The following is a 25862-nucleotide window of genomic DNA, read 5'->3' as shown; positions in this document are numbered from 1 at the left end:
ACAGGCAAGGGACCGGCCCTGCTACTCACTGTAGGAGGGGGAACGCTGGGCTCTGCAGATGCTGCAGTTGAGGGCTTCTCACCATCCATGTCTGCACACACCACAGACACACTGCGCTTAGCTGGAGCTGCTGCACCCTTTTAAGGATGATGCTGCGTTCGTTTGCTGGGTGCTCCTCCCTCCTTCCCTGGGGAGGATACCGCTCGACCCCTGCCGCCACTGGATTCATTTCCTGGGTCCCCCGGGTGCCGGCGCGCGTTTCCCCCTCACAGGACGCCGGAGGCTGCAAACCGGAAGTGCGCATCACCGCTACCTCCGGTCGATTGCCCGCCCCCTCTGACACGCGCGGTTCCAATGCGGCGCTGGGAGGAAGGAGGAAGCCGGGGAGCTATGCAGGACCCCGGCAGGCACCATACTGCCCCGCTTTAAACCCGGAGGGTGCAGGAAGGGGCGGCAGAAGTCCCGAGTCACACCGCGGTGGAGACGGGAGCAGCCCATGGAGGAGAGGCGAACCCCCGGACCTCGGCTGCCCAGCTCGGTGGGTACATAGGGGCTCCGCTCGCTGGCCACAGCAGCCCCTTGTGACCTCTTCATGCCTCGATAGGGGACAGGAAAAACAGTGAGGCAGCAGGAAGGGGAGGGTTATTTAACCTATTTGTGTTCCTGTCCCCTATTAGGGCGGGGAGACAACCCTCAAGATGGCTGTCGTGGAAGGTGACTAGAGAAAATGGATTTTTTATTTTCATGGCTTTACGTTATAAACTTCTGTGAAGCACTTGAAGGTTCAAAGTGCTCACAACACATCTAGATAAGTCCCTTAATGGGTCTAGTTTCCAAAATGGGATCACTTGTTGGAGGTTTCCACTGTTTAGGCCCATCAGGGGCTCTGCAAACGCAACATGATGCCCGCAGAGCATTCCATCAAAGTCTGAATTCCAAAATGGCACTCCTTCCCTTCCAAGCTCTCCCATGCACCCAAACAGTGGTTCCCCCCCACATAAGGGGTATCAGCGTACTCAGGAAAAATCGCACAATAACTGTAGGGGTATGATTTCTCCTGTTACCCTTGTAAAAATAAAAATTTGGGGGCGAAAAGATCATTTTTGTGGAAAAAAATGGATTTCTTATTTTCACGGCTCTACGTTATAAACTTCTGTGAAACACTTGAATGTTCAAAGCGCTCACCACACATCTAGATAAGTTCCTTAATGAGTCTAGATTTCCAAAATGGGGTAACTTGTTGGAGGTTTCCACTGTTTAGGCACATTAAGGGCTCTCCGAACGCAACATGATGCCCGCAGACCATTCCATCAAAGTCTGCATTCCAAAATGGCACTTCTTCCCTTCCAAGCTCTCCCATGCGCCCAAACAGTGGTTCCCCCCCACATAAGGGGTATCAGCGTACTCAGGACAAATCGCACAATAACTCAGAATCAGCAGGATCCATTAAAGCGTTCCAGAGTTATAACCTCATAAAGGGACAGTGGTGAGAATAGTAAAAACTGGCCCGGTCATTAAGCTGCAAACTGGCTCTGTCGCTAAGGGGTTAAGGAGGTGATAACTTGTTGATCGATGGAATCTGACCATTGGAAACGGCACCGATCCGAAGAATGCGTCCAAACTCAGGAAGACAGTAGATTTTCCAGATTTTTTTTTACTATTTCTAGGAGATTGACTGTCCTTCTGGTGCTGTCGCCGCCTTGTCTTCAAGGGACAAATCCCACTTGGTCTTTGTGGATCATATAAGATAACCATTGCTTCAGACTCAGGCCCCTTTCACACATCCATTTTTTGCCATCAGTCACAATCCGTCGAATTTTGAAAAAAAACGGATCCAGCGACTGATACCACTGGACCTGTTTTTTCCCATTGACGTGCTGTATAAAGAGATAACATCCGTATTCCAATATATTCTGGCCTCACAACTTATTTATACAGGGGTAACATCCAGAATATGGAATCCAGATGGGGGCGCTGGGTCCTAGTGCCCTCTGCCTCCAGTGATCTGCTGGTTAGGCCTGTTTCAAACATCCGTATGTTACCATCAGTCAAAATCCGCCGTTTTGCAAAAAAAACTGGATCCGCCATTTTGCTTGGCAGATCCGTTTTTTTTTCCCACTGAGTTGCATTACCGGGGGATCTTGACGGATGGCCATCCGTTGGATCCGTTTTTTTGCGGATCCATCAAAATGTTGGCGTCCGCCGACATGCCTGGACGGACAATGCAATGATTTTTCGGGCGGCCAGATCCGCATTTTACATTGCGCATGCCTGGAGGACTTACCTCAGCCACAAATTTAACCCTAAACTCTGTTCTGGCGGCTGAAAAATTCTATCTCTCTTCCCCTATTACACACTCTTCACACAATGGAGAGTATATAGCACTATTTGGGGGTATGCAACAGGATATGGAGGGGATATAGCACTATATGGGGGTATACAGCAGGATATGGAGGGTATATAGCACCATATGGGGGTATACAGCAGGATATGGAGGGTATATAGCACTATATGGGGGGTATACAGCAGGATATGGAGGGTATGTAGCACTATATGGGGGTATACAGCAGGATATGGAGGGTATGTAGCACTATATGGGGGTATACAGCAGGGTATGGAGGGTATATAGCACTATATGGGGGTATGCAGCAGGATATGGAGGGGATATAGCACTATATGGGGGTATACAGCAGGATATGGAGGGTATATAGCACTATATGGGGGGTATACAGCAGGATATGGAGGGTATGTAGCACTATATGGGGGTATGCAGCAGGATATGGAGGGTATATAGCACTATATGGGGGTATACAGCAGGATATGGAGGGTATATAGCACTATATGGAGGGTATATAGCACTATATGGGGGTAAGCAGCAGGATATGGATGGTATGTAGCACTATATGGGGGTATACATCAGGATATGGAGGGTATGTAGCACTATATGGGGGTATGCAGCAGGATATGGAGGGTATATAGCACTATATGGGGGTATACAGCAGGATATGGAGGGTATGTAGCACTATATGGGGGTATACAGCAGGATATGGAGGGGATATAGCACTATATGGGGGGTATACAGCAGGATATGGAGGATATGTGGCACTATATGGGGGTATACAGCAGGATATGGAGGGGATATAGCACTATATGGGGGGTATACAGCAGGATATGGAGGGTATATAGCACTATATGGAGGGTATATAGCACTATATGGGGGTAAGCAGCAGGATATGGATGGTATGTAGCACTATATGGGGGTATACATCAGGATATGGAGGGTATGTAGCACTATATGGGGGTATGCAGCAGGATATGGAGGGTATGTAGCACTATATGGGGGTATACAGCAGGATATGGAGGGTATGTAGCACTATATGGGGGTATGCAGCAGGATATGGAGGGGATATAGCACTATATGGGGGGTATACAGCAGGATATGGAGGGTATGTAGCATTATATGGGGGTATACAGCAGGATATGGAGGGTATGTAGCACTATATGGGGGTATGCAGCAGGATATGGAGGGTATGTAGCACTATATGGGGGTATGCAGCAGGATATGGAGGAGATATAGCACTATATGGGGGTATACAGCAGGATATGGAGGGTATATAGCACTATATGGGGGTATACAGCAGGATAAGGAGGTTATGTAGCACTATATGGGGGTATGCAGCAGGATATGGAGGGTATATAGCACTATATGGGGGTATACAGCAGGATATGGAGGGTATATAGCAGTATATGGAGGGTATATAGCACTATATGGGGGTATGCAGCAGGATATGGAGGGTATGTAGCACTATATGGGGGTATGCAGCAGGATATGGAGGGTATATAGCACTATATGGGGGTATACAGCAGGATATGGAGGGTTTTTAGCACTATATGGGGGGTATACAGCAGGTCATGGAGGGTATGTAGCACTATATGGGGGTATACAGCAGGATATGGAGGGTATGTAGCACTATATGGGGGTATGCAGCAGGATATGGAGGGTATGTAGCACTATATGGGGGGTATACAGCAGGACATGGAGGGTATGTAGCACTATATGGGGGTATACAGCAGGATATGGAGGGTATGTAGCACTATATGGGGGTATGCAGCAGGATATGGAGGGTGTGTAGCACTATATGGGGGTATACAGCAGGATATGGAGGAGATATAGCACTATATGGGGGTATACAGCAGGATATGGAGGGTATGTAGCACTATATGGGGGGTATACAGCAGGTCATGGAGGGTATGTAGCACTATATGGGGGTATACAGCAGGATATGGAGGGTATGTAGCACTATATGGGGGTATGCAGCAGGATATGTAGGGTATATAGCTCTATATGGGGGTATACAGCAGGATATGGAGGGTATATAGCAGTATATGGGGGTATACAGCAGGATATGGAGGGTATATAGCACTATATGGGGGTATACAGCAGGATATGGAGGGTATGTAGCACTATATGGGGGTATACAGCAGGATATGGAGGGTATATAGCACTATATGGGGGTATACAGCAGGATATGGAGCGTATATAGCACTTTATGGGGGTATACAGCAGGATATGGAGGGTATGTAGCACTATATGGGGGTATGCAGCAGGATATGGAGGGTATATAGCACTATATGGGGGTATACAGCAGGATATGGAGGTATATAGCGCTATATGGGGGTATACAGCAGGATATGGAGGGCATATAGCGCTATATGGGTGTATACAGCAGGATATGGAGGTATATAGCGCTATATGGGGTATACAGCAGGATATGGAGGTATATAGCACTATATGGGGGTATACAGCAGGATATAGAGGGTATATAGCGCTACATGGGGGTATACAGCAGGATATGGAGGGTATACAGCAGGATATGGAGGGTATATAGCAGTATATGGATGGTATATAACACTATATGGAGGTATACAGCAGGATATGGAGAGTATATAGCACTATATGGGGGTATAAAGCAGGATATGGAGAGTATATAGCACTATATGGGGGTATACAACAGGATATGGAGAGTATATAGCACTATATGGGGGTATACAGCAGGATATGGAGAGTATATAGCACTATATGGGGGTATACAGCAGGATATGGAGAGTATATAGCACTATGTGGGGGAATACAGCAGGATATAGAGGTATATAGCGCTATATGGGGTATACAGCAGGATATGGAGGTATATAGCGCTATATGGGGGTATACAGCAGGATATGGAGGTATATAGCGCTACATGGGGTATACAGCAGGATATGGAGGTATATAGCACGATATGGGGGTATACAGCAGGATATGGAGGGTATATAGCACGATATGGGGGTATACAGCAGGATATGGAGGGTATATAGCAGTATTTGTGGGTATGCAGCAGGATATGGAGAGTATATAGCACTATATGGGGGTATACAGCAGCATATGGAGGGTATATAGCACTATATGGGGGTATACAGCAGGATATGGAACTGAGTGTGCGGCTCCCAGCGCCTCTGTATATATGGAGATAAATGCTATTATGAGGAGTCCGCTTCTTCTCAGTTCTGTTAATCACACTGCTATTATTATACACATAATGTAAATTCCTGGTTATATAGAGAGGTAAACAGAAGAATTGCAGGTATTCAGGGTGGTCCTGACAAGCACAATGGATGTGGCCTGTGGGAATACAGAGGACAGAACTTGTTCTTCAAGCTTGGGGGATGCAGGGAGAAAAGTCCATGTACATGGCTACTTCAGGGAACAAGATCGAGACAACATGGTTTCCTTCACAATCCCGTTCATCCAGTGCTGTATACACAGATTGTGCTGTTGATGCCTCTATGCTTTCCACGCCCATATTGTACTGTTTACCCCCATATAGCGCTGTATAATCCTGATATGCTGTTCTGCCCCAGATAGCGTAGTATACCGCCACATAGCTCTGTATACCGACACATGATGTAGTTTACCCTCCATGTAGTGCTGTATAACCCCTAAAAAGTATAAACTATCACCCCATATATATGGTTCACTCACCACTATCAGATATTTAAAGGGGTATTCCCAGCTCCAAGATACTATCCAATATGGAGAAGGTAGAATAATAATAGCAAATACCTCAAATTAGAAATATAGTATAGTTTTTCGGATTTGTTGTCTCTTTCCTCATGTGCAATCATTGCAGGACCTTAGGTATCCATGTTACATAGTTGCTAGTGTTGGTAATCATGGAAACCTAAGGTCCTGCAATAACTGCACACGAGGAAAGAGAAATAGTAAATCAGAAGAACTATACTACATTTCTAATTGGAGGTATTTGCTAATATAGGATCTTGGAGATGGAACTACCCCTGTAATCACAGCTCCCAGCCTGACAAGAGCAGATCCACCACAGCCATCCTGACACCACATGTTACAGAGAACAAAGAGCAGAAGAAACCATCAGCCCATGTGCACAGCCAATCAGCACTCGGTAGGGCTCTGGCTCCGCCCACAGGCAGCACCAGATTACTCCCCCCAGGCCCTCAGTGTTAACCCATTAGTGCCTGCAATGTATCCAGCTGCAGCAGCACAGGCTGCAGTCATCCCAGCCCAGGACTATCAGCAGCCCCTTCCCCCTCTCCCTCCCCAGGAGCTGTAGCTTCTCCTCAGAAGATGTGGGTGGCTCTTAAAAGAGCCTTTGGGTTGTCAGTTAAGAGAAGAGAATACAATTAACCTCCGAAGCCGTAGAGAGTGCGGCCCTGGCGCTTGAGCGCGTACACCACGTCCATGGCGGTGACGGTCTTCCTCTTGGCGTGCTCAGTGTAGGTGACGGCGTCTCGGATCACGTTCTCCAGGAAGACTTTCAGGACGCCGCGGGTCTCCTCATAGATGAGGCCGGAGATGCGCTTCACTCCTCCCCTGCGAGCGAGACGGCGGATGGCAGGCTTGGTGATGCCCTGGATGTTATCACGGAGAACCTTCCTGTGCCGCTTGGCGCCGCCCTTCCCCAGACCTTTCCCTCCTTTACCGCGACCAGACATCTTCCAGGTAGTCAGCAGAAATCTATGACTGAGGAGTGCACAGTCCGCCTTTATATAGTCTGTGAGCGGACCAGAAAGAGAACTGCAGCGATGACGCGTTTCCAGGGCAGGGATGGAAAGTAATTTGCATTATCAGCTCCGCCCCTTCCTCTGCTGATTGGCCAATCACAGAAATGTTAGTGATTTTGAATTTCCCGCTCATTGTTTTGTTCTTTTCCTGCTTCTACAGGGATGACACTAAAAATAGTCAGAAACCTGATTCCTCTCCGTGGTGACATCCTGCTCGGAGTAATTACAATGTGAGAGCCGGACCTACTATATTCTCTCCATCCATAGAGTAACGTATAACCGCCATATACTGCTGTATACCTGTAATATACCACTATATTTCTCCATGTAGTGCTATAAACCCCCATATTGTGCTTTATACCCTCCATATTGTGCTCTGCTCATTTATCTCAGTGACAGGTTCTGCTGCGATAAACAAGTGATCGGCTTCTCAATGACAATGTGAGATTCAGACCTAGAAATAGATCAATCTTTGGGATCTTATTGACCAGGAGCCTCCACCAATATGCGGAGCAAAGGGTGTGTAATATCAGAGGAACGTCAGTGAGAAAGTGCAGAGAGCTCTGATCAGAATGAGGACAAACTGCTGGAAACATCGCTGACTACAAAGAGCCAACAGCCCATCTCCACCTACTATCAGCAGAACAATGGACACCAGGCCCCAGCGCTCTGGGAGAGAACCGGATTCAATGAGAGAAGAGCAACCGATCATCTATGGCTGCCTGCACCTGCTCCTCCACTGTCAGACTATTCCTGATGTTCCCCATCATTCTATATCTCACTACAACCCTCATCTCCCTCTCCATTTTACTATCCTTTAATCCCCAACCTCTAATGCCAGATACATTGATCTGATCTCTTCCTCCAGCTAACACACGAGGTGCCAGTAAGTGCAGACACATTCCCCAGGGAGAGGAGCGAGATACAGACAAGCAGCCACAGCTCTGCTGTAGACGGGGTGGGTGGCTCTTAGAAGAGCCTTTGGGTTGTGGGTGCAGAGCACAGAGCAGATCACTTGGCGCTGGTGTACTTGGTGACGGCCTTGGTGCCCTCGGACACGGCGTGCTTGGCCAGCTCTCCTGGCAGCAGCAGGCGCACAGCGGTCTGGATCTCCCGGGAGGTGATGGTGGAGCGCTTGTTGTAGTGAGCCAGGCGGGAGGCTTCCCCTGCGATGCGCTCAAAGATGTCATTGACGAAGGAGTTCATGATGCCCATGGCCTTGGAGGAGATGCCAGTGTCGGGGTGGACCTGCTTCAGCACCTTGTACACATAGATGGCATAGCTCTCCTTCCTGCTCTTCCTCCGCTTCTTTCCATCCTTCTTCTGAGTCTTGGTCACGGCTTTCTTGGAGCCCTTCTTGGCCGCTGGTGCAGACTTGGCAGGATCAGGCATGATGAGAGCAGAATGTTCTCGTCACTGGAGAGAATAATGATCCTGCGCCTCCCAGAGCGAGCCGAATTTATAGACCGGCCATGCAAATGAGCAATGCTGTCAGATCGCTGTGCTATTGGGTGAGAAAGTCATGTGACCAATGTACACATAATGATCTCTGCCCACTGTAGCTCATTGGTGTTTCCACAAGTCTTGTTTCCATTGGTGACTTCAGATTCAGCCAATGGCAGGAGAGGAGGCGGGGCAGCAGCAGGTTATAAAAGGTGCAGGAGACTGCGCACTCCCCACACAAGAGCATTCTCTATCTGCTGATAACTGTGAGCGCAGTGATGTCTGGACGTGGCAAACAAGGAGGGAAGGTCCGTGCTAAAGCCAAGACCCGCTCATCCCGGGCAGGACTGCAGTTCCCGGTTGGTCGTGTGCACAGACTTCTCCGCAAGGGTAACTATGCTGAGAGGGTGGGCGACGGGGCTCCGGTCTATCTGGCCGCTGTGCTGGAGTATCTGACCGCTGAGATCCTGGAATTAGCTGGGAATGCCGCCCGGGACAACAAGAAGACCCGCATCATCCCCCGACACCTGCAGCTGGCCGTGCGCAATGACGAGGAGCTGAACAGGCTGCTGGGTGGGGTGACCATCGCCCAGGGGGGCGTCCTGCCCAACATCCAGGCCGTGCTGCTGCCCAAGAAGACCGAGAGCAGCAAGTCCAGCAAGAGCAAGTGAGCGCTGCCACCGACCCTGTATCATCCACACAACCCAAAGGCTCTTCTAAGAGCCACCCACACCTTCCCCACAAGAGCTGACGCCGCTGATCTCTGGTGTGATCTGTGTACTGATCTGTCATGTATACCACCTTATAGTGCTGTTCACAAACATTGCTATATAACATCATATAGTGCTGTAAATTCTCCTTATACTGCTGTATACCCACCATATATGAACATCCATTTAATGCTATATCTGAAACTGAACCTGTCAAAGACTGAACTCCTTGTGTTTCCTCCCGCTACTAATGTACCTACACCCGACATTGCCATTTCCGTCTGTGGTTCCACTATTACTCCCCAGCAACATGCCCGCTGTCTTGGGGTCATACTTGATTCCGAGCTTTCCTTTGCCCCCCCACATTCGATCACTGGCTCGCTCTTGTCATCTGCACCTCAAAAACATTTCTAGAATTCGACCTTTTCTTACTTTTGACTCTGCAAAAACTCTTACTGTTTCTCTTATTCATTCTCGTCTCGACTATTGTAACTCTCTTCTAATCGGTCTCCCTCTTACAAAACTCTCCCCTCTCCAATCTGTCTTGAATGCTGCAGCCAGGATCATATTCCTCACCAATCGTTACACCAATGCCTCTACCTTGTGCCAGTCATTACACTGGCTACCCATCCACTCCAGAATTCAGTATAAACTTATTACCCTCACCCACAAAGCCCTCCATGGCTCAGCACCACCCTACATCTCCTCCCTTGTTTCAGTATACCACCCTACCCGCGCCCTCCGTTCTGCTGATGACCTGAGGTTAGTATCCTCAATAGTCAGAACCTCCCACTCCCGTCTCCAAGACTTTACACGTGCCGCGCCAATTCTTTGGAATGCACTTCCCAGGTCAATACGATTAGTCCCCAATCCCCACAATTTTAAGCGTGTCCTGAAAACGCATTTATTCAGACTGGCCTATCGCCTCAACACATTAACCTAACCTATCCCTGTGTGGCAGAGCCAAAAGTTTTACCATAACCAGGTTCCCAGCATCATGTTCCCACATGCTTTATGCATCCATTAGCCCTCTGTGTCTGTACTGTTACACACTTAACATTATGGCTGGTCCATACAATCAGGGCAACTGTTACCACCCACCTTTCGTGTCTACCTCTTTCCTCATAGACTGTAAGCTTGCGAGCAGGGCCCTCACTCCTCTTGGTATTTGTTATAATCTACTGTATGTGATTATTGTTATGCTGTAATGTCTATTGTCTGTACAAATCCCCTCTGAAATGTAAAGTGCTGCGGAATATGTCGGCGCTATAAAAATAAAATTTATTATTATTATTATAATGTTGTGCATGTCTATATAGTGCTGCATACTGCTATAAAGTAAATGATACCCTTCATCCTTCTAGTGCTGTATCCAGGGCTGGGGTGTCTGGGCCCCCTACAGTAGTATGCAAATACCTTAGCCGTTATCCCTGATACAGTGGAGCGTCGACTGTAAAACACAGGCAGCTGCTGCACATTACTGTGCGCCACCATAACTGGGATGTATAATTACGGTAGTTTGCATTAAACAATGCTGGGATGTATAATTATGGTAGTATGTTATCCACATGTTAACCCCTTAGCGACGGCCGATACGCCTTTTAACGGCGGTATTTAACTGTACTAAAACCACAGCGCCGCTAATTCACGGCGCTGTGGAGAAAGTGAATAGCGCCCCCCAGTGTCGGATTTTCTCCGGGGTCTCGGCTGCCGGGGTTAGCCGAGACCCCAGAGAACATGAATCGGTCGGTTTTTACCGACCCCGCTTTTGCGATTGCCGTTATTAACTCTATAACGGTGACCGCAAAAAAAAATAAGCAAGCTGCAATTGTGCATTAAATTTCTTTCCTCTGATGTGATCGCACATCAGAGGAGAACTAGGGTCCCCGATCCCCCCCCCGGTACCTCTCCGTGGTCCAGGGTCCCCTCCCAGTGGTCCCGCGTCCTCCGGTGGGCGCCGCCATCTTGGGTCCGGAGAAAATGGCGGGCGCATGCACAGTGCGCCCGCCGGGAATCTGCAGGCTCCGGCTGGCAGATTCCATTCATTCATTTTGATCACGATTGATAAACTATCATCGTGATCAAAATAAACAAAATAGTACATAATCCCCCCGTTTATCACCCCCTTAGTTAGGCCAACATAACGAAATAAAGAAAATATTTTTTTTTTTCAGTTTTCCATTAGGGTTAGGGCTGGACTAAGGTTAGGGCTAGAATTAGGGTTAGGGCAAACTAGGATTAGGGTTGGAGCAAGAATTGAGGGGTTTCCACTATTTACCAACTTTGGGGGTCTAAAAATTGGGTGGAAATAAAATTTTGTGGAAATAAATGACTTTTTATTTTCACGGCTCTGCGTTTATAAACTTCTGTGAAGTGCTTGGGGGTTCAAAGTACTCACTACACATCTAGATAAGTTCTTTAGGGGGTCTAATTTCCAAAATGGGTTCACTTGTGGGGGAATTCCACTGTTTAGGCCCATCAGGGGCTCTGCAAACGCAATATGACGTCCGCAGACCATTCCATCAAAGTCTGCATTCCAAAATGGCACTCCTTCCCTTCCGAGCTCTCCCATGAGCCCGAACAGTGGTTCCGTCCCACATATGGGGTATCGGCGTACTCAGGACAAATCGCACAACAACTGTGGGGGTATGATTTCTCCTGTTACCCTTGTAAAAATAAAAAATTGGGGGCGAAGATAATTTTTGTGGAAAAAAAATAGAATTAGACTTACCGGTAATTCGGTTTCTAGGAACCTTCCACGACAGCCACCTTGGAGGTTGTCTCCCCGCCCTAATAGGGGACAGGAACACAAAGAGGTTAAATATCCCTCCCCTTCCTGCTACCTCAGTGTTTTTTCTGATCGTACTAGCATGAATAGTTACCGCCAGTAGAGCAGGAATCATCAGGTAAACATTATATAGGGAGGGAAATTAGTGCTGTCGTAGAAGGTTCCAAGAAACCGAATTACCGGTAAGTCTAATTCTATTTTCTCTAGTCACCTTCCACGACAGCCACCTTGGAGTCATGCCTACGTTAATTTTTTAGGGAGGGACTACGGCTTGCAAGATGCGTCTGCCGAACGTCAGATCCCTATTGAAATCCAGTCTATAGTGTCTGGTAAAGGTGTGCACAGAGGACCAGGTAGCCGCTCTACATATCTGCTCCGAAGACGTATTTCCTCTTGCTGCCCAGGAAGTAGCGACTGATCGAGTGGAGTGGGCTTTTAACGATCCGGGAGGAGAGAGATGTCTTGAAGTATATGCCAGGGAGATGGACTGCTTGATCCAACCCGCTATCGTGTTTTTTGCCGCTTTCTTCCCGAATACTGAAGGAACAGGTTCTGATCGATTCTCCAATTCTTGGTTGCCTCGAGGTAGCGGAGAACTACCCTGCGGACATCCAAGGTATGAAATTTTCCTTCGTTCGGATTAGAAGGATTTGGGCAAAATGAGGGCAACACGATATCTTGACTTGTATGAAAGTCTGACACCACTTTGGCCATAAAGGAGGGGTCTAGACGCAGTACTATACTGTCTGAATTGAGTAGGAGGTAAGGTTCCTGTACTGAAAGGGCCTGCAGCTCCCCCACATGTCTAGCCGATGTGATTGCCGCCAGAAACACCGTTTTAAGTGTGAGAAATTTTAATGGGATTTCTGACAGGGGCTCAAATGGGGCCTGTGTTAGGCTATTGAGCACTAAATTAAGATCCCAGTGAGGAACCTGATTAGGGAGCGAAGGGCGAATTCTGCCTGCCGCTGTCATGAACCGCTTGACCCAGCGGTGTTTGGCTAGGTCTTGGTCAAAAAAAGAACTAAGGGCAGATACCTGTACTTTCAATGTACTTGGAGTAAGCCCTAGATCTAACCCTTTCTGCAGGAAGTCTAGTATTTGGGCAATATTTGGGTGGGTGGGGTCAGGGGCCCCCGGAAGGCACTAGGAGGAAAATTTTTTCCATACTTTGCCGTAAATTGCAATTTGTTACCGGTTTTCTACTTTTTTGAAGGGTCTGGATTACCTCAGTCGACAACCCTTTGGCCCTCAGAATGTTGGCCTCAATAACCAAGCTGCTAGATATAACTTGGTTGGGTTCTGGTGTAGTAATGGACCCTGGAAAAGGAGGTCGGTCTTCTGGGGTAGAAGCAAGGGACCTTCCTGGGCCATGTCCAACAGAGCGCTGTACCAGCTTCGTCCTGGCCACATGGGAGCCACCAGGATTGTCGTGACCCCGTCTGCTCTGATCTTTTGTAACGTTTTTGCCAGCATCAGGATTGGTAGAAAGGCGTAGGCCAGTCTGAAGACCCATGGATGGGCAAATGCATCCATCCCCTGGGCTCCGTACGTGGGAATGAGGGAGAAATAGGTCGCTGCTTTTGTATTTTGCGCATTCGCGAACAGGTCAACCTCTGGGTCTCCCCATCTCGAGGCTAGAGCCTGGAAGACCTCTTGGTTTAGACACCATTCTCCTGGATGGACGTCCTTCCTGCTCAGGAAGTCTGTCTGGATGTTTTCCGACCCCTTCAAGTGTACCGCAGAAATGGATAACAGGTGCTTCTCTGCCCAGAGGAAGATCCTTGCTGCTACCTTCTTTAGACTGGCGTACCTTGTGCCCCCTTGGTGTCTGAGATATGCCACCGTGGTCACGTTGTCAGAGTATATTCGATCGAACTTGATGGTTCTTGGCAAGGGTTGATGCAGCCTTCAGTGACTCTTCCACCGCCATCAACTCCCTTAGGTTCGAAGATCCGGATCTTATGTTCTGGGTCCACTGCCCCTGGAAGTATGAATCCTCGACCACGACTCCCCAGCCACTCAGACTGGCATCGGTACATAATATTCTTAGAGGAAGCTGATCCCAGCTTACTCTTCGTCTCAGGTTTCGGTAGCTCAGCCACCACCAGAGGGTCGATTTTACATGTCCTGGAAGTGGAACCCTCTTTGATAGGTTGTTTGGGTGCTTCCTCGTGTTTATCAGAACGTATGACTGGAGGACTCGCGTGTGAGCTTGTGCCCAGGATACCACCTGAATGCACGCTGTCAGAGAACCCAGGATGGACATGGCGTCTCTCAGCGTCGGTGCCCTTTGGTCTCTGAACCGGATTATTCTCTGCCGAAGGTCTATTTGACGATCTTCGGGAAGAAAGGACGTCCTCTTTTCTGAATCCAAGAGGATCCCCAGGAATTTTTTCCTAGGGGAAGGATAGAGGGCCGACTTCTGGAGATTCGGTATCCACCCTAGGGTTTCGAGTATCTGTAGGGTTCTTGATACGTCCTGGTTCAGCCGGGTTACCGATGGGGCGACGATCAGCAGATAGTCTAGATATGGCACAATGCATATCCCCTGAAGCCAAATGGAGATGACTGTTTCCTTCATGATCTTCGTGAACACCCTTGGTGCTGGGGATACCACAAACGGCAGGGCATTGAACTGGAGGTGGCTGATTCCTTGGTTGTGGGAGATCGCGAACCTCAGGAACTTCCGGTGGTCTGGATGAATGGGAACGTGGTAATACGCGTCCCTTAGATCTATTGTAACCATCTCCCAGCCTCGTCCAATAAGAGGGATCGCTGATTTCACTTACTCCATCTTGAACCTTCGGTACTTGATGAAGTGGTTCAGGGGCTTTAGGTTTATTATGAGCCTGTGCTTTCCTGAGGGTTTATCAGGAACAGGCGAGAGTAATGTCCTCTGCCTGCCTCTTGTGGAGGTACATACAAGACCACTCCTTCCCGTAGAAGTTCTATCTGAAGCAACAGGACTTTTTGCAGGCTTGGGGGACTGTGCCGGGGTAATTCTTAGGGCATGCGGGGGTGGGGGGTGCTCAAACTCCAGTTTCAGCCCAAATTGAGTAGTGTGCAGAACCCACCGGTTTGAGGTCGTGGCCTGTCATTGGGCAAGAAACTGTGTGATTTCAATGTGAAGCGAAAAAAGAAATATGCAGCACTCACCGATATAGCTGAAAAACTGTGCGTCTTTATTTCACATAAATTCCATCAATAGATGTGTGTCCTGGACCCGTAGAAGTGAGTAATCGCGAAACGGCCGTTGTCCGGCACCTGCCTGCCCTAGCATTCCTCTAACGTCCTGCATGTCCACACATCTATTGATGGAATTTTTGTGAAATAAAGACGCACAGTTTTTCAGCTATATCGGTGAGTGCTGCATATTTCTTCTTTTTTCGCTTCACATTGAAATATTCATGTTTTTTCATGCAAGCACCTCCGTTTTTGACTGAATTATATGCCGCAATACTTCAGATAAATAGCGCCGTCTGGTAATGTGGTGATTTGTGTTTCCTAGTATGCCGTTCATGTTTGCTCTTTGCTGGGATCAAGAAACTATGTGAGTCGACCCCCGACCCAGGAGTCACTGCTTCTCCGGGGGCTGCTGCTGTTGGGGCACAAGGATGTTTCTTCCTTTACCCCCTTTCGGGTAGCTCCAACGACCCGTCTTGCCCTTCCCTCTGAATGCCCTCTGAGAGGTCTGTTCTCTTGAGGGACGAAAAAACCGCCTTTTGGTGGATTTCTGTTCTGGCAGTGACTTATTCTTGTCGGAAGTCTTCTCAAGGATATCATCCAGGACAGGCCCGAACACGTGGTGCCCCTGGAAGGGGATGGCGCAGAGTTTCGTCTTGGAGGTGATGTCGCCCCCCCACGACTTCAGCCACAAGGCTCTCGAGGCAGAGTTTGAAAGGACTAGGGACCTTGCTGCCACCCATACCGGTTCTCCTGAAGCATCAGCTAAATAACCTGTTGCGTTCTGGAGGATTGACAGGGAGTCTAAGATTTCCTCTCTTGGGGTACCCCCCCGATAGGTGGTCTTCCAATGTACGTACCAGAAAAACAAAGATCTGGCTACGCAGGTGGAAAACAGCAATGAAGCAACAAAGTTTACCCGTACAGGCCTCCAGACAAATGCACTATCAGGATGCAGTGGACCCATATAATTAAGATAACACAGGTGCAAAAATACCAATGAAACAACCGCTCGCAGCCTACCAATACATGGAGGGGGCGGTTGCCTGGTATATTGATGCACAAAAAACTTGTATGCGGCACTGTTCACACCATGGCCCACACAGCATCCAGGCCAGCCTAGTAGTGACACCCGCAGGTGGAAACAATATTTGCCTTGAGCAGGTTCGTAGAAGCTTCCCAGGACTTTTTAAGGTGGCTTTCTATTTTGCGATCCATCGGATCTTTCAATTGGGAAGCATCCTCAAAGGGCAAGGAAGTTTTCTTAGTGACCTTAGACACTTGGACGTCTATCTTAGGGACCTCCCAAATAGAACTATCACCTTCTAGGGGAAACCGATTTTTTAGCTCAGAAGGCACCGTGAGTGCCTTCTCGGGGGAGGACCACTCCTGAGCTATTAGGTCCTGTATAACCTCATGAACTGGGAAACCCTTTCTATCTCTGGGTTTCAACCCTCCAAACATCTCATCCTGGACTGAGAGCCTGACCTCCTCCTCCTCCAACCCCATGGTATTTCTTACCATGGAGACTAACTCCTCCATATCCGCCGAGGAGAAATAGTAGTTTTTTGCATCATGACTGGAGGCGGACGTGGAGCCCTCATTTTCCCAAATATCCTCCGATCCTGAGGAACGGACTTCTCCCGAGTCTGAGTCGGCTTCTATAGGAGCCCTTTTCCTCTTTTTTGGAGCAGGGCCCTGGGCCACCGGGGTTTAGGCTGCTATGGAGGTTTGAACCTCCTGCCTAATCAGAGTTTTTATGCTGTCAAACAGGGAGGGTTGCTCGGTACGCAGGATATTTTGCGTACAAGGTTGGCATAACTTCTTTTTGTAGTCAGAAGGAAACCTGGCACCACATATACCACACTTGCGGGGGTGTTTAGGGACAGAGGCCTTGTCTTCCTGCAAGAAGAAGAAAAGGCTTACTCAGATCTGTGCCACCAACTATTTGACAGGCAAGGGACCGGCCCTGCTACTCACTGTAGGAGGGGGAACGCTGGGCTCCGCAGATGCTGCAGTTGAGGGCTTCTCACCATCCATGTCTGCACACACCACAGACACACTGCGCTTACCTGGAGCTGCTGCGTTCGTTTGCTATGTGCTCCTCCCTCCTACCTTGGGGAGGATACCGCTCGACCCCCGCCGCCATTGGATTCATTTCCCCGGGTGCCGGCACGCGTTTCCCCCTCACAGGACGCCGGAGGCTGCAAACCGGAAGTGCACGTCACTGCTACCTCCGGTCGATTGCCCGCCCCCTCTGACGCGCGCAGCTCCAATGCGGCGCTGGGAGGAAGGAGGAAGCCGGGGAGCTATGCAGGACCCCGGCAGGCACCATACCGTCCCGCTTTACCCCGGAGGGCGCAGGAGGGGCGGCAGAAGTCCAGAGTCACACCGCGGTGGAGACGGGAGCAGCCCATGGAGGAGAGGCGAACCCCCCGACCTTGGCTGCCCAGCTCGGTGAGTACATAGGGGCTCCGCTCGCTGGCCACGGCAGCCCCTTGTGACCTCTTCATGCCTCAAGAGGTGACAGGAAAAACACTGAGGTAGCAGGAAGGGGAGGGTTATATAACCTCTTTGTGTTCCTGTCCCCTATTAGACAACCTCCAAGGTGGCTGTCGTGGAAGGTGACTAGAGAAAAGAAGTCCCTTAATGGGTCTAGTTTCCAAAATGGGATAACTTGTTGGAGGTTTCCACTGTTTAGGCCCATCAGGGGCTCTGCAAACGCAACATGATGCCCGCAGACCATTCCATCAAAGTCTGCATTCCAAAATGGCACTCCTTCCCTTCCAAGCTCTCCCATGCGCCCAAACAGTGGTTTCCCCCCACATAAGGGGTATCAGCTTACTCAGAACAAATCGCACAATAACTGTGGGGGTATAATTTCTCCTGTTACCCTTGTAATAATAAAAATTTGGGGGCGAAAAGATCATTTTTGTGGAAAAAAATGGATTTCTTATTTTCACGGCTCTACGTTATAAACTTCTGTGAAGCACTTGAATGTTCAAAGTGCTCACCACACATCTAGATAAGTTCCTTAATAGTTTCCAAAATGAGGTCACTTGTTGGAGGTTTCCGCTGTTTAGGCACATTAAGGGCTATCCGAATGCAACATGGCATCCGATCTCAATTCCAGCCAATTCTGCGTTGAAAAAGTCAAACGGCGCTCCATCCCTTGCGAGCTCGTCGTGTGCTCAAAAAGTGGTTTACCCCCACATATGGGGTATCGGCGTATTCAGGAGAAATTGTACAACAAATTTTGAGGGTTGATTTTCTCTTTTAACATTTGTGAAAATAAAAAAAATTGGTTCTGAAGTAAATTTTTGCAAAAAAACGTTAAATGTTAATTTTTTCCTTCCACATTGCTTTAGTTCCTGTGAAGCACTTAAAGGGTTAATAAACTTCTTGAATGTGGTTTTGAGCACCTTGAGGGGTCTAGTTTTTAGAATGGTGTCACTTTTGGGTATTTTCTGTCATGTACACCCCTCAAAATGACTTTAAATATGATGTGGTCCCTAAAAAAAAAAATGGTTTTGTAAATGTTGTTGTAAAAATGAGAAATCGCTGGTCAACCTTTAACCCTTATAACTTAATAACAAAAAAAAATTTTGCTTCCAAAATTGTGGTGATGTAAAGTAGACATGTGGGAAATGCTACTTATTAAGAAATTTTTGTGACACCCAAGGGCATAAAAATTTAAAGTTTTAAAATTTCAAAATTTTCGCCATATTTCCGTTTTTTTTCATAAACACAAGACTTATCGAAGAAATTTTACCACTAACATGAAGTACAATATGTCACGAAAAAACAGTCTCAGAATCAGCGGGATCCATTAAAGCGTTCCAGAGTTATAACCTCATAAAGGGACAGTGGTCAGAATTGTTAAAATTGGCCCAGTCATTAAGCTGCAAACTGGCTCTGTCGCTAAGGGGTTAAGGAGGTGATAACTTGTTGATCTATGGAATCCGACCATTGGAAACCGCACCGATCCGAAGAATGCGTCCAAACTCAGGAAGACAGTAGATTTTCCAGATTTTTTTTTACTATTTCTAGGAGATTGACTGTCCTTCTGGTGCTGTCGCCGCCTTGTCAAGGGACAAATCCCACTTGGTCTTTGTGGATCATATAAGATAACCATTGCTTCAGACTCAGGCCCCTTTCACACATCCGTTTTTTGCCATAAGTCGCAATCCGTCGAATTTTGAAAAAAAAACGGATCCAGCGACTGATACCGCTGGACCTGTTTTTTCCCATTGACTTGCTGTATAAAGAGAAAACATCCGTATTCCAATATATTCTGGCCTCACAACTTATTTATACAGGGGTAAAGATTGGGGCGCTGGGTCCTAGTGCCCTCTGCCTTCCGTGATCTGCTGGTTAGGCCTGTTTCACACATCCGTATGTTACCATCAGTCAAAATCCGCCGTTTTGCAAAAAAAAAACGGATCTGCCATTTTGCTTGGCGGATCCGTTTTTTTTCCATTGAGTTGCATTACCGGCGGATCTTGACGGATGGCCATCCGTTTTTTTGCGGATCCACCAAAATGTTGGCGTCCGCCGACATGTCTGGACGGACAATGCAACGTTTTTTCGGGCGGCCGAATCCGCATTTTACATTGCGCATGCCCGGAGGACTTCCCTCGGCCGCAAATTTAACCCTAAACTCAGTTCTGGCTGCTGAAAAATTCTCTCTCTCTTCCCCTATTACACACTCTTCACCAGGGCTGTGGAGTCGGTAAGCCAAACCTGCGACTCCGACTCCGACTCCTCAATTTCCCTTACACCGACTCCGACTCCACGACTCCGACTCCCACACATATTGCTTATATTTAAGTGAAAAATTTATTGTAGTACAATGTGAACCTCAGACATTTAATCATTTTTATGATCCAATAATCAAGATATTTAGATAGAACAGAATATATATTGGTGTACTACCCGGTTTTCATTCTTTTTGGTACAGATACGATATGGATAGACAGATATGGATAAATGGATAGATAGAGCAGATTTCTAATCTGCTTTTGCTATTGAAAACATTATCTATGAGCTCAAAAACCTTTCAGGTGATGCAGTTTTTTAAAAAGATGATCAGCTTTTGCAGCTGAAAAACGCATCCTCAAAAAACACAGGAAAAACGCTGTGTGTGAATGTAGCTTTAGATCAGGAATATAACAGCCATTTATAGGACATTTCATAACTTTCCCAAACTCCTATGAAAAAATATTCAGCACATCCTGCATTGAATTACTGTACCCAATTTATTATATATTTTAGGAGTCGGTCCATTTTATACCGACTCCAACTCCGACTCCACCAAAATGAGCACCGACTCCACGACTCCGACTCCACAGCCCTGCTCTTCACACAATGGAGAGTATATAGCACTATATGGGGGTACGCAGCAGGATATGGAGGGTATATAGCACTATATGGGGGTATACAGCAGGATATGGAGGGTATATAGCACCATATGGGAGTATACAGCAGGATATGGAGAGTATATAGCACCATATGGGAGTATACAGCAGGATATGGAGAGTATATAGCACCATATGGGAGTATGCAGCAGGATATGGAGGGGATATAGAACTATATGGGGGTATACAGCAGCATATGGAGGGTATATAGCACTATATGGGGGTATACAGCAGGATATGGAAGGTATGTTGCACTATATGGGGGTATGCAGCAGGATATGGAGGATATGTAGCACTATATGGGGGTATACAGCAGGATATGGAGGGTATATAGCACTATATGGGGGTATACAGCAGGATATGGAGGATATGTAGCACTATATGGGGGTATACAGCAGGATATGGAGGGTATGTAGCACTATATGGGGGTATGCAGCAGAATATGGAGGGTATATAGCACTATATGGGGGTATGTAGCAGGATATGGAGGGTATATAGCACTATATGGGGGTATACAGCAGGTTATGGAGGGTATGTAGCACTATATGGGGGTATGCAGCAGAATATGGAGGGTATATAGCACTATATGGGGGTATGTAGCACTATATGGGGGTATACAACAGGATGTGGAGGGTATGTAGCACTATATGGGGGTATGCAGCAGAATATGGAGGGTATATAGCACTATATGGGGGTATGTAGCAGGATATGGAGGGTATATAGCACTATATGGGGGTATACAACAGGATGTGGAGGGTATGTAGCACTATATGGGGACAATACTTAGGAGATGTTCCAGCAACTTCGACCAAAGGATGGTTAAAATCAAAAGACTATATTCCAAAAAAATGATTAAAAACAGAATAGATGCATAAAAAACATATGGTTCACCAATGTGACAGACGCTTACGCGTTTCGGACTAGAGGGTCCTTACTCATAGCTTAAACTTAAAAAACAGATCCAGCGACTGATACCGCTGGACCTGTTTTTTCCCATTGACTTGCTGTATAAAGAGATAACATCCGTATTCCAATATATTCTGGCCTCACAACTTATTTATACAGGGGTAACATCCAGAATTTGGAATCCAGATGGGGGCGCTGGGTCCTAGTGCCCTCTGCCTCCAGTGATCTGCTGGTTAGGTCGGTTTCACACATCCGTAAGTTACCAGTCAAAATCCGCCGTTTTGCAAAAAAACCCGGAACAGCCAATTTGCATGGCGGATCCGTTTTTTTTTTTCCATTGACTTGCATTACCGGCGGATCTTGACGGATGGCCATCCGTTGGATCGGTTTTTTACGGATCCGTCCGACATGCCTGGACAGACAATGCAACGTTTTTTCGGGCGGCCGGATCCGCATTTTACATTGCGCATGCCCGGAGGACTTCCCTGGGCCACAAATTTAACCCTAAACTCTGTTCGGGCGGCTGAAAAATTCTATCTCTCTTCCCCTATTACACACTCTTCACACAATGGACAGTATACAGCACTATATGGGGGTATACAGCAGGATATGGAGAGTATATAGCACTATATGGGGGCATGCAGCAGGATATGGAGGGTATATAGCACTATATGGGGGTATGCAGCAGGATATGGAGGGTATATAGCACTATATGGGGGTATGCAGCAGGATATGGAGGGTATATAGCGCTATATGGGGGTATGCAGCAGGATATGGAGGGTATGTACCACTATATGGGGGTATACAGCAGGATATGGAGAGTATATAGCACTATATGGGGGTATAGAGCAGGATATGGAGGGTATATAGCACTATATGGGGGTATGCAGCAGGATATGGAGGGTATATAGCACTATATGGGGGTATACAGCAGGATATGGAGGGTATATAGCACTATATGGGGGTATACAGCAGGATATGGAGGGTATATAGCACTATATGGGGGTATACGGCAGGATATGGAGGGTATATAGCGCTATATGGGGGTATGCAGGATATGGAGGGTATATAGCACTATATGGGGGTATACAGCAGGATATGGAGGGTATATAGCACTATATGGGGGTATACAGCAGGATATGGAGGGTATATAGCACTATATGGAGGTATACAGCAGGATATGGAGAGTATATAGCACTATATGGGGGTATACAGCAGGATATGGAGGGTATATAGCACTATATGGGGGTATACAGCAGGATATGGAGGGTATAAAGCACTATATGGGGGTATGCAGCAGGATATGGAGGGTATATAGCACTATATGGAGGTATACAGCAGGATATGGAGAGTATATAGCACTATATGGGGGTATACAGCAGGATATGGAGGTATATAGCGCTATATGTGGGTATACAGCAGGATATGGAGGGTATATAGCACTATATGGGGGTATACAGCAGGATATGGAGGGTATAAAGCACTATATGGGGGTATGCAGCAGGATATGGAGGGGATATAGCACTATATGGGGGTATACAGCAGGATATGGAGGGTGTATAGCACTATATGGGGGTTATACAGCTGGATATGGAGGGTATATAGCACTATATGGGGGTATGCAGCAGGATATGGAGGGTATATAGCACCATATGGGGGTATACAGCAGCATATGGAGGGTATATAGCACTATATGGGGGTATACAGCAGGATATAGAGGTATATAGCGCTATATGGGGGGTATACAGCAGGATATGGAGGTATATAGCACTATATGGGGGTACACAGCAGGATATGGAAAGTATATAGCACTATATGGGGGTATGCAGCAGGATATGGAGAGTATATAGCACTATATGGGGGTATACAGCAGGATATGGAGGTATATAGCACTATATGGGGGTATACAGCAGGGTATGGAGAGTATATAGCACTATATGGGGGTATACAGCAGGGTATGGAGAGTATATAGCACTATATTGAGGTATACAGCAGGATATGGAGGGCATATAGCACAATATGGGGGTATACAGCAGGATATGGAGAGTATATAGCACTATATGGTGGTATACAGCTGGATATGGAGGGTATATAGCACTATATGGAGGTATACAGCAGGATATGGATAGTATATAGCACTATATGGGGGTATACAGCAGGATATGGAGGTATATAGCACTATATGGGGGTATACAGCAGGATATGGAGAGTATATAGCACTATATGGTGGTATACAGCTGGATATGGAGGGTATATAGCACTATATGGAGGTATACAGCAGGATATGGAGGGTATATAGCACTATATGGGGGTATACAGCAGTATATGGAGAGTATATAGCACTATATGGGGGTATACAGCTGGATATGGAGGGTATATAGCACGATATGGAGGTATACAGCAGGATATGGAGGGTATATAGCACTATATGGAGGTATACAGCAGGATATGGAGGATATATAGCACTATATGGGGGTATACAGCTGGATATGGAGGGTATATAGCACTATATGGAGGTATACAGCAGGATATGGAGGGTGTATAGCACTATATGGGGGTATGCAGCAGGATATGGAGAGTATATAGCACTATATGGGGGTATACAGCTGGATATGGAGGGTATATAGCACTATATGAAGGTATACAGCAGGATATGGAGGGTATATAGCACTATATGGGGGTATACAGCAGGATATGGAGAGTATATAGCACTATATGGGGGTATACAGCAGGATATGGAGAGTATATAGCACTATATGGGGGTATACAGCAGGATATGAAGGGTATATAGCACTATATGGGGGTATATAGCTGGATATGGAGGGTATATAGCACTATATGGGGGTATACAGCAGGATATGGAGAGTATATAGCAATATATGGGGGTATATAGCTGGATATGGAGGGTATATAGCAATATATGGGGGTATATAGCTGGATATAGAGGGTGTATAGCACTATATGCGGGTATGCAGCAGGATATGGAGAGTATATAGCACTATATGGAGGTATACAGGAGGATATGGAGGGTATATAGCACTATATGGGGGTATACAGCAGGATATGGAGGGTATATAGCAATATATGGGGGTATATAGCTGGATATGGAGGGTTTATAGCACTATATGGGGGGTATACAGCTGGTTATGGAGGGTATATAGCACTATATGGAGGTATAAAGCAGGATATGGAGGGTATATAGCACTATATGGGGGTATACAGCAGGATATGGAGTGTATATAGCACAAAATGGAGGTATACAGCAGGATATGGAGGGTATATAGCACTATATGGGGGTAAACAGCAGGATATGGAGGGTATATAGCACTATATGGGGGTATACAGCAGGATATGGAGGGTATATAGCACTATATGGGGGTATGCAGCAGGATATGGAGGGGATATAGCACTATATGGGGGTATACAGCAGGATATGGAGGGTGTATAGCACTATATGGGGGTATACAGCAGGATATGGAGAGTATATAGCACTATATGGGGGTATACAGCTGGATATGGAGGGTATATAGCACTATATGAAGGTATACAGCAGGATATGGAGGGTATATAGCACTATATGGGGGAATACAGCAGGATATGGAGAGTATATAGCACTATATGGGGGTATACAGCAGGATATGGAGGTATATAGCACTATATGGGGGTATACAGCAGGATATGGACAGTATATAGCACTATATGGGGGTATACAGCAGGATATGGAGAGTATATAGCAATATATGGGGGTATATAGCTGGATATGGAGGGTATATAGCAATATATGGGGGTATATAGCTGGATATGGAGGGTGTATAGCACTATATGCGGGTATGCAGCAGGATATGGAGAGTATATAGCACTATATGGAGGTATACAGGAGGATATGGAGGGTATATAGCACTATATGGGGGTATACAGCAGGATATGGAGGGTATATAGCAATATATGGGGGTATATAGCTGGATATGGAGGGTTTATAGCACTATATGGGGGGTATGCAGCAGGATATGGAGAGTATATAGCACTATATGGGGGTATACAGCTGGATATGGAGGGTATATAGCACTATATGGAGGTATACAGCAGGATATGGAGGGTATATAGCACTATATGGGGGTATACAGCAGGATATGGAGTGTATATAGCACAAAATGGAGGTATACAGCAGGATATGGAGGGTATATAGCACTATATGGGGGTAAACAGCAGGATATGGAGGGTATATAGCACTATATGGGGGTATACAGCAGGATATGGAGGGTATATAGCACTATATGGGGGTATGCAGCAGGATATGGAGGGGATATAGCACTATATGGGGGTATACAGCAGGATATG

The 25862-nt window shown here is 47.0% G+C and overlaps 3 protein-coding genes across 3 annotated transcripts; 1 reads left to right on the top strand and 2 right to left on the bottom strand.

The window, feature by feature from the left end:
• Positions 1–6642: 6642 nt before the first annotated feature.
• LOC141083235 (histone H4) lies at positions 6643–7177 on the bottom strand. The gene has a single exon (XM_073567404.1). It carries the CDS (start codon positions 7003–7005, stop codon positions 6694–6696), a length of 312 nt encoding a protein of 103 aa, XP_073423505.1. The 5' UTR covers positions 7006–7177; the 3' UTR covers positions 6643–6693.
• An 856-nt stretch (positions 7178–8033) lies between these two features.
• Positions 8034–8512, bottom strand: LOC141083234 (histone H2B 1.1-like). Its single transcript, XM_073567403.1, has one exon. The coding sequence runs from the start codon at positions 8464–8466 to the stop codon at positions 8086–8088; it is 381 nt and encodes a 126-aa protein (XP_073423504.1). The 5' UTR covers positions 8467–8512; the 3' UTR covers positions 8034–8085.
• Positions 8513–8746: 234 nt separating this feature from the next.
• LOC141083232 (histone H2A type 1-like) lies at positions 8747–9245 on the top strand. The gene has a single exon (XM_073567402.1). The coding sequence runs from the start codon at positions 8796–8798 to the stop codon at positions 9186–9188; it is 393 nt and encodes a 130-aa protein (XP_073423503.1). The 5' UTR covers positions 8747–8795; the 3' UTR covers positions 9189–9245.
• Positions 9246–25862: the final 16617 nt, after the last annotated feature.

Source organism: Dendrobates tinctorius, unplaced genomic scaffold (assembly GCF_039654945.1).
Source record: "Dendrobates tinctorius isolate UK_male_01 unplaced genomic scaffold, ASM3965494v1 ptg000020l, whole genome shotgun sequence".
Lineage (NCBI taxonomy): Eukaryota > Metazoa > Chordata > Amphibia > Anura > Dendrobatidae > Dendrobates > Dendrobates tinctorius.
This window is presented reverse-complemented; position numbering and strand designations above follow the sequence as displayed.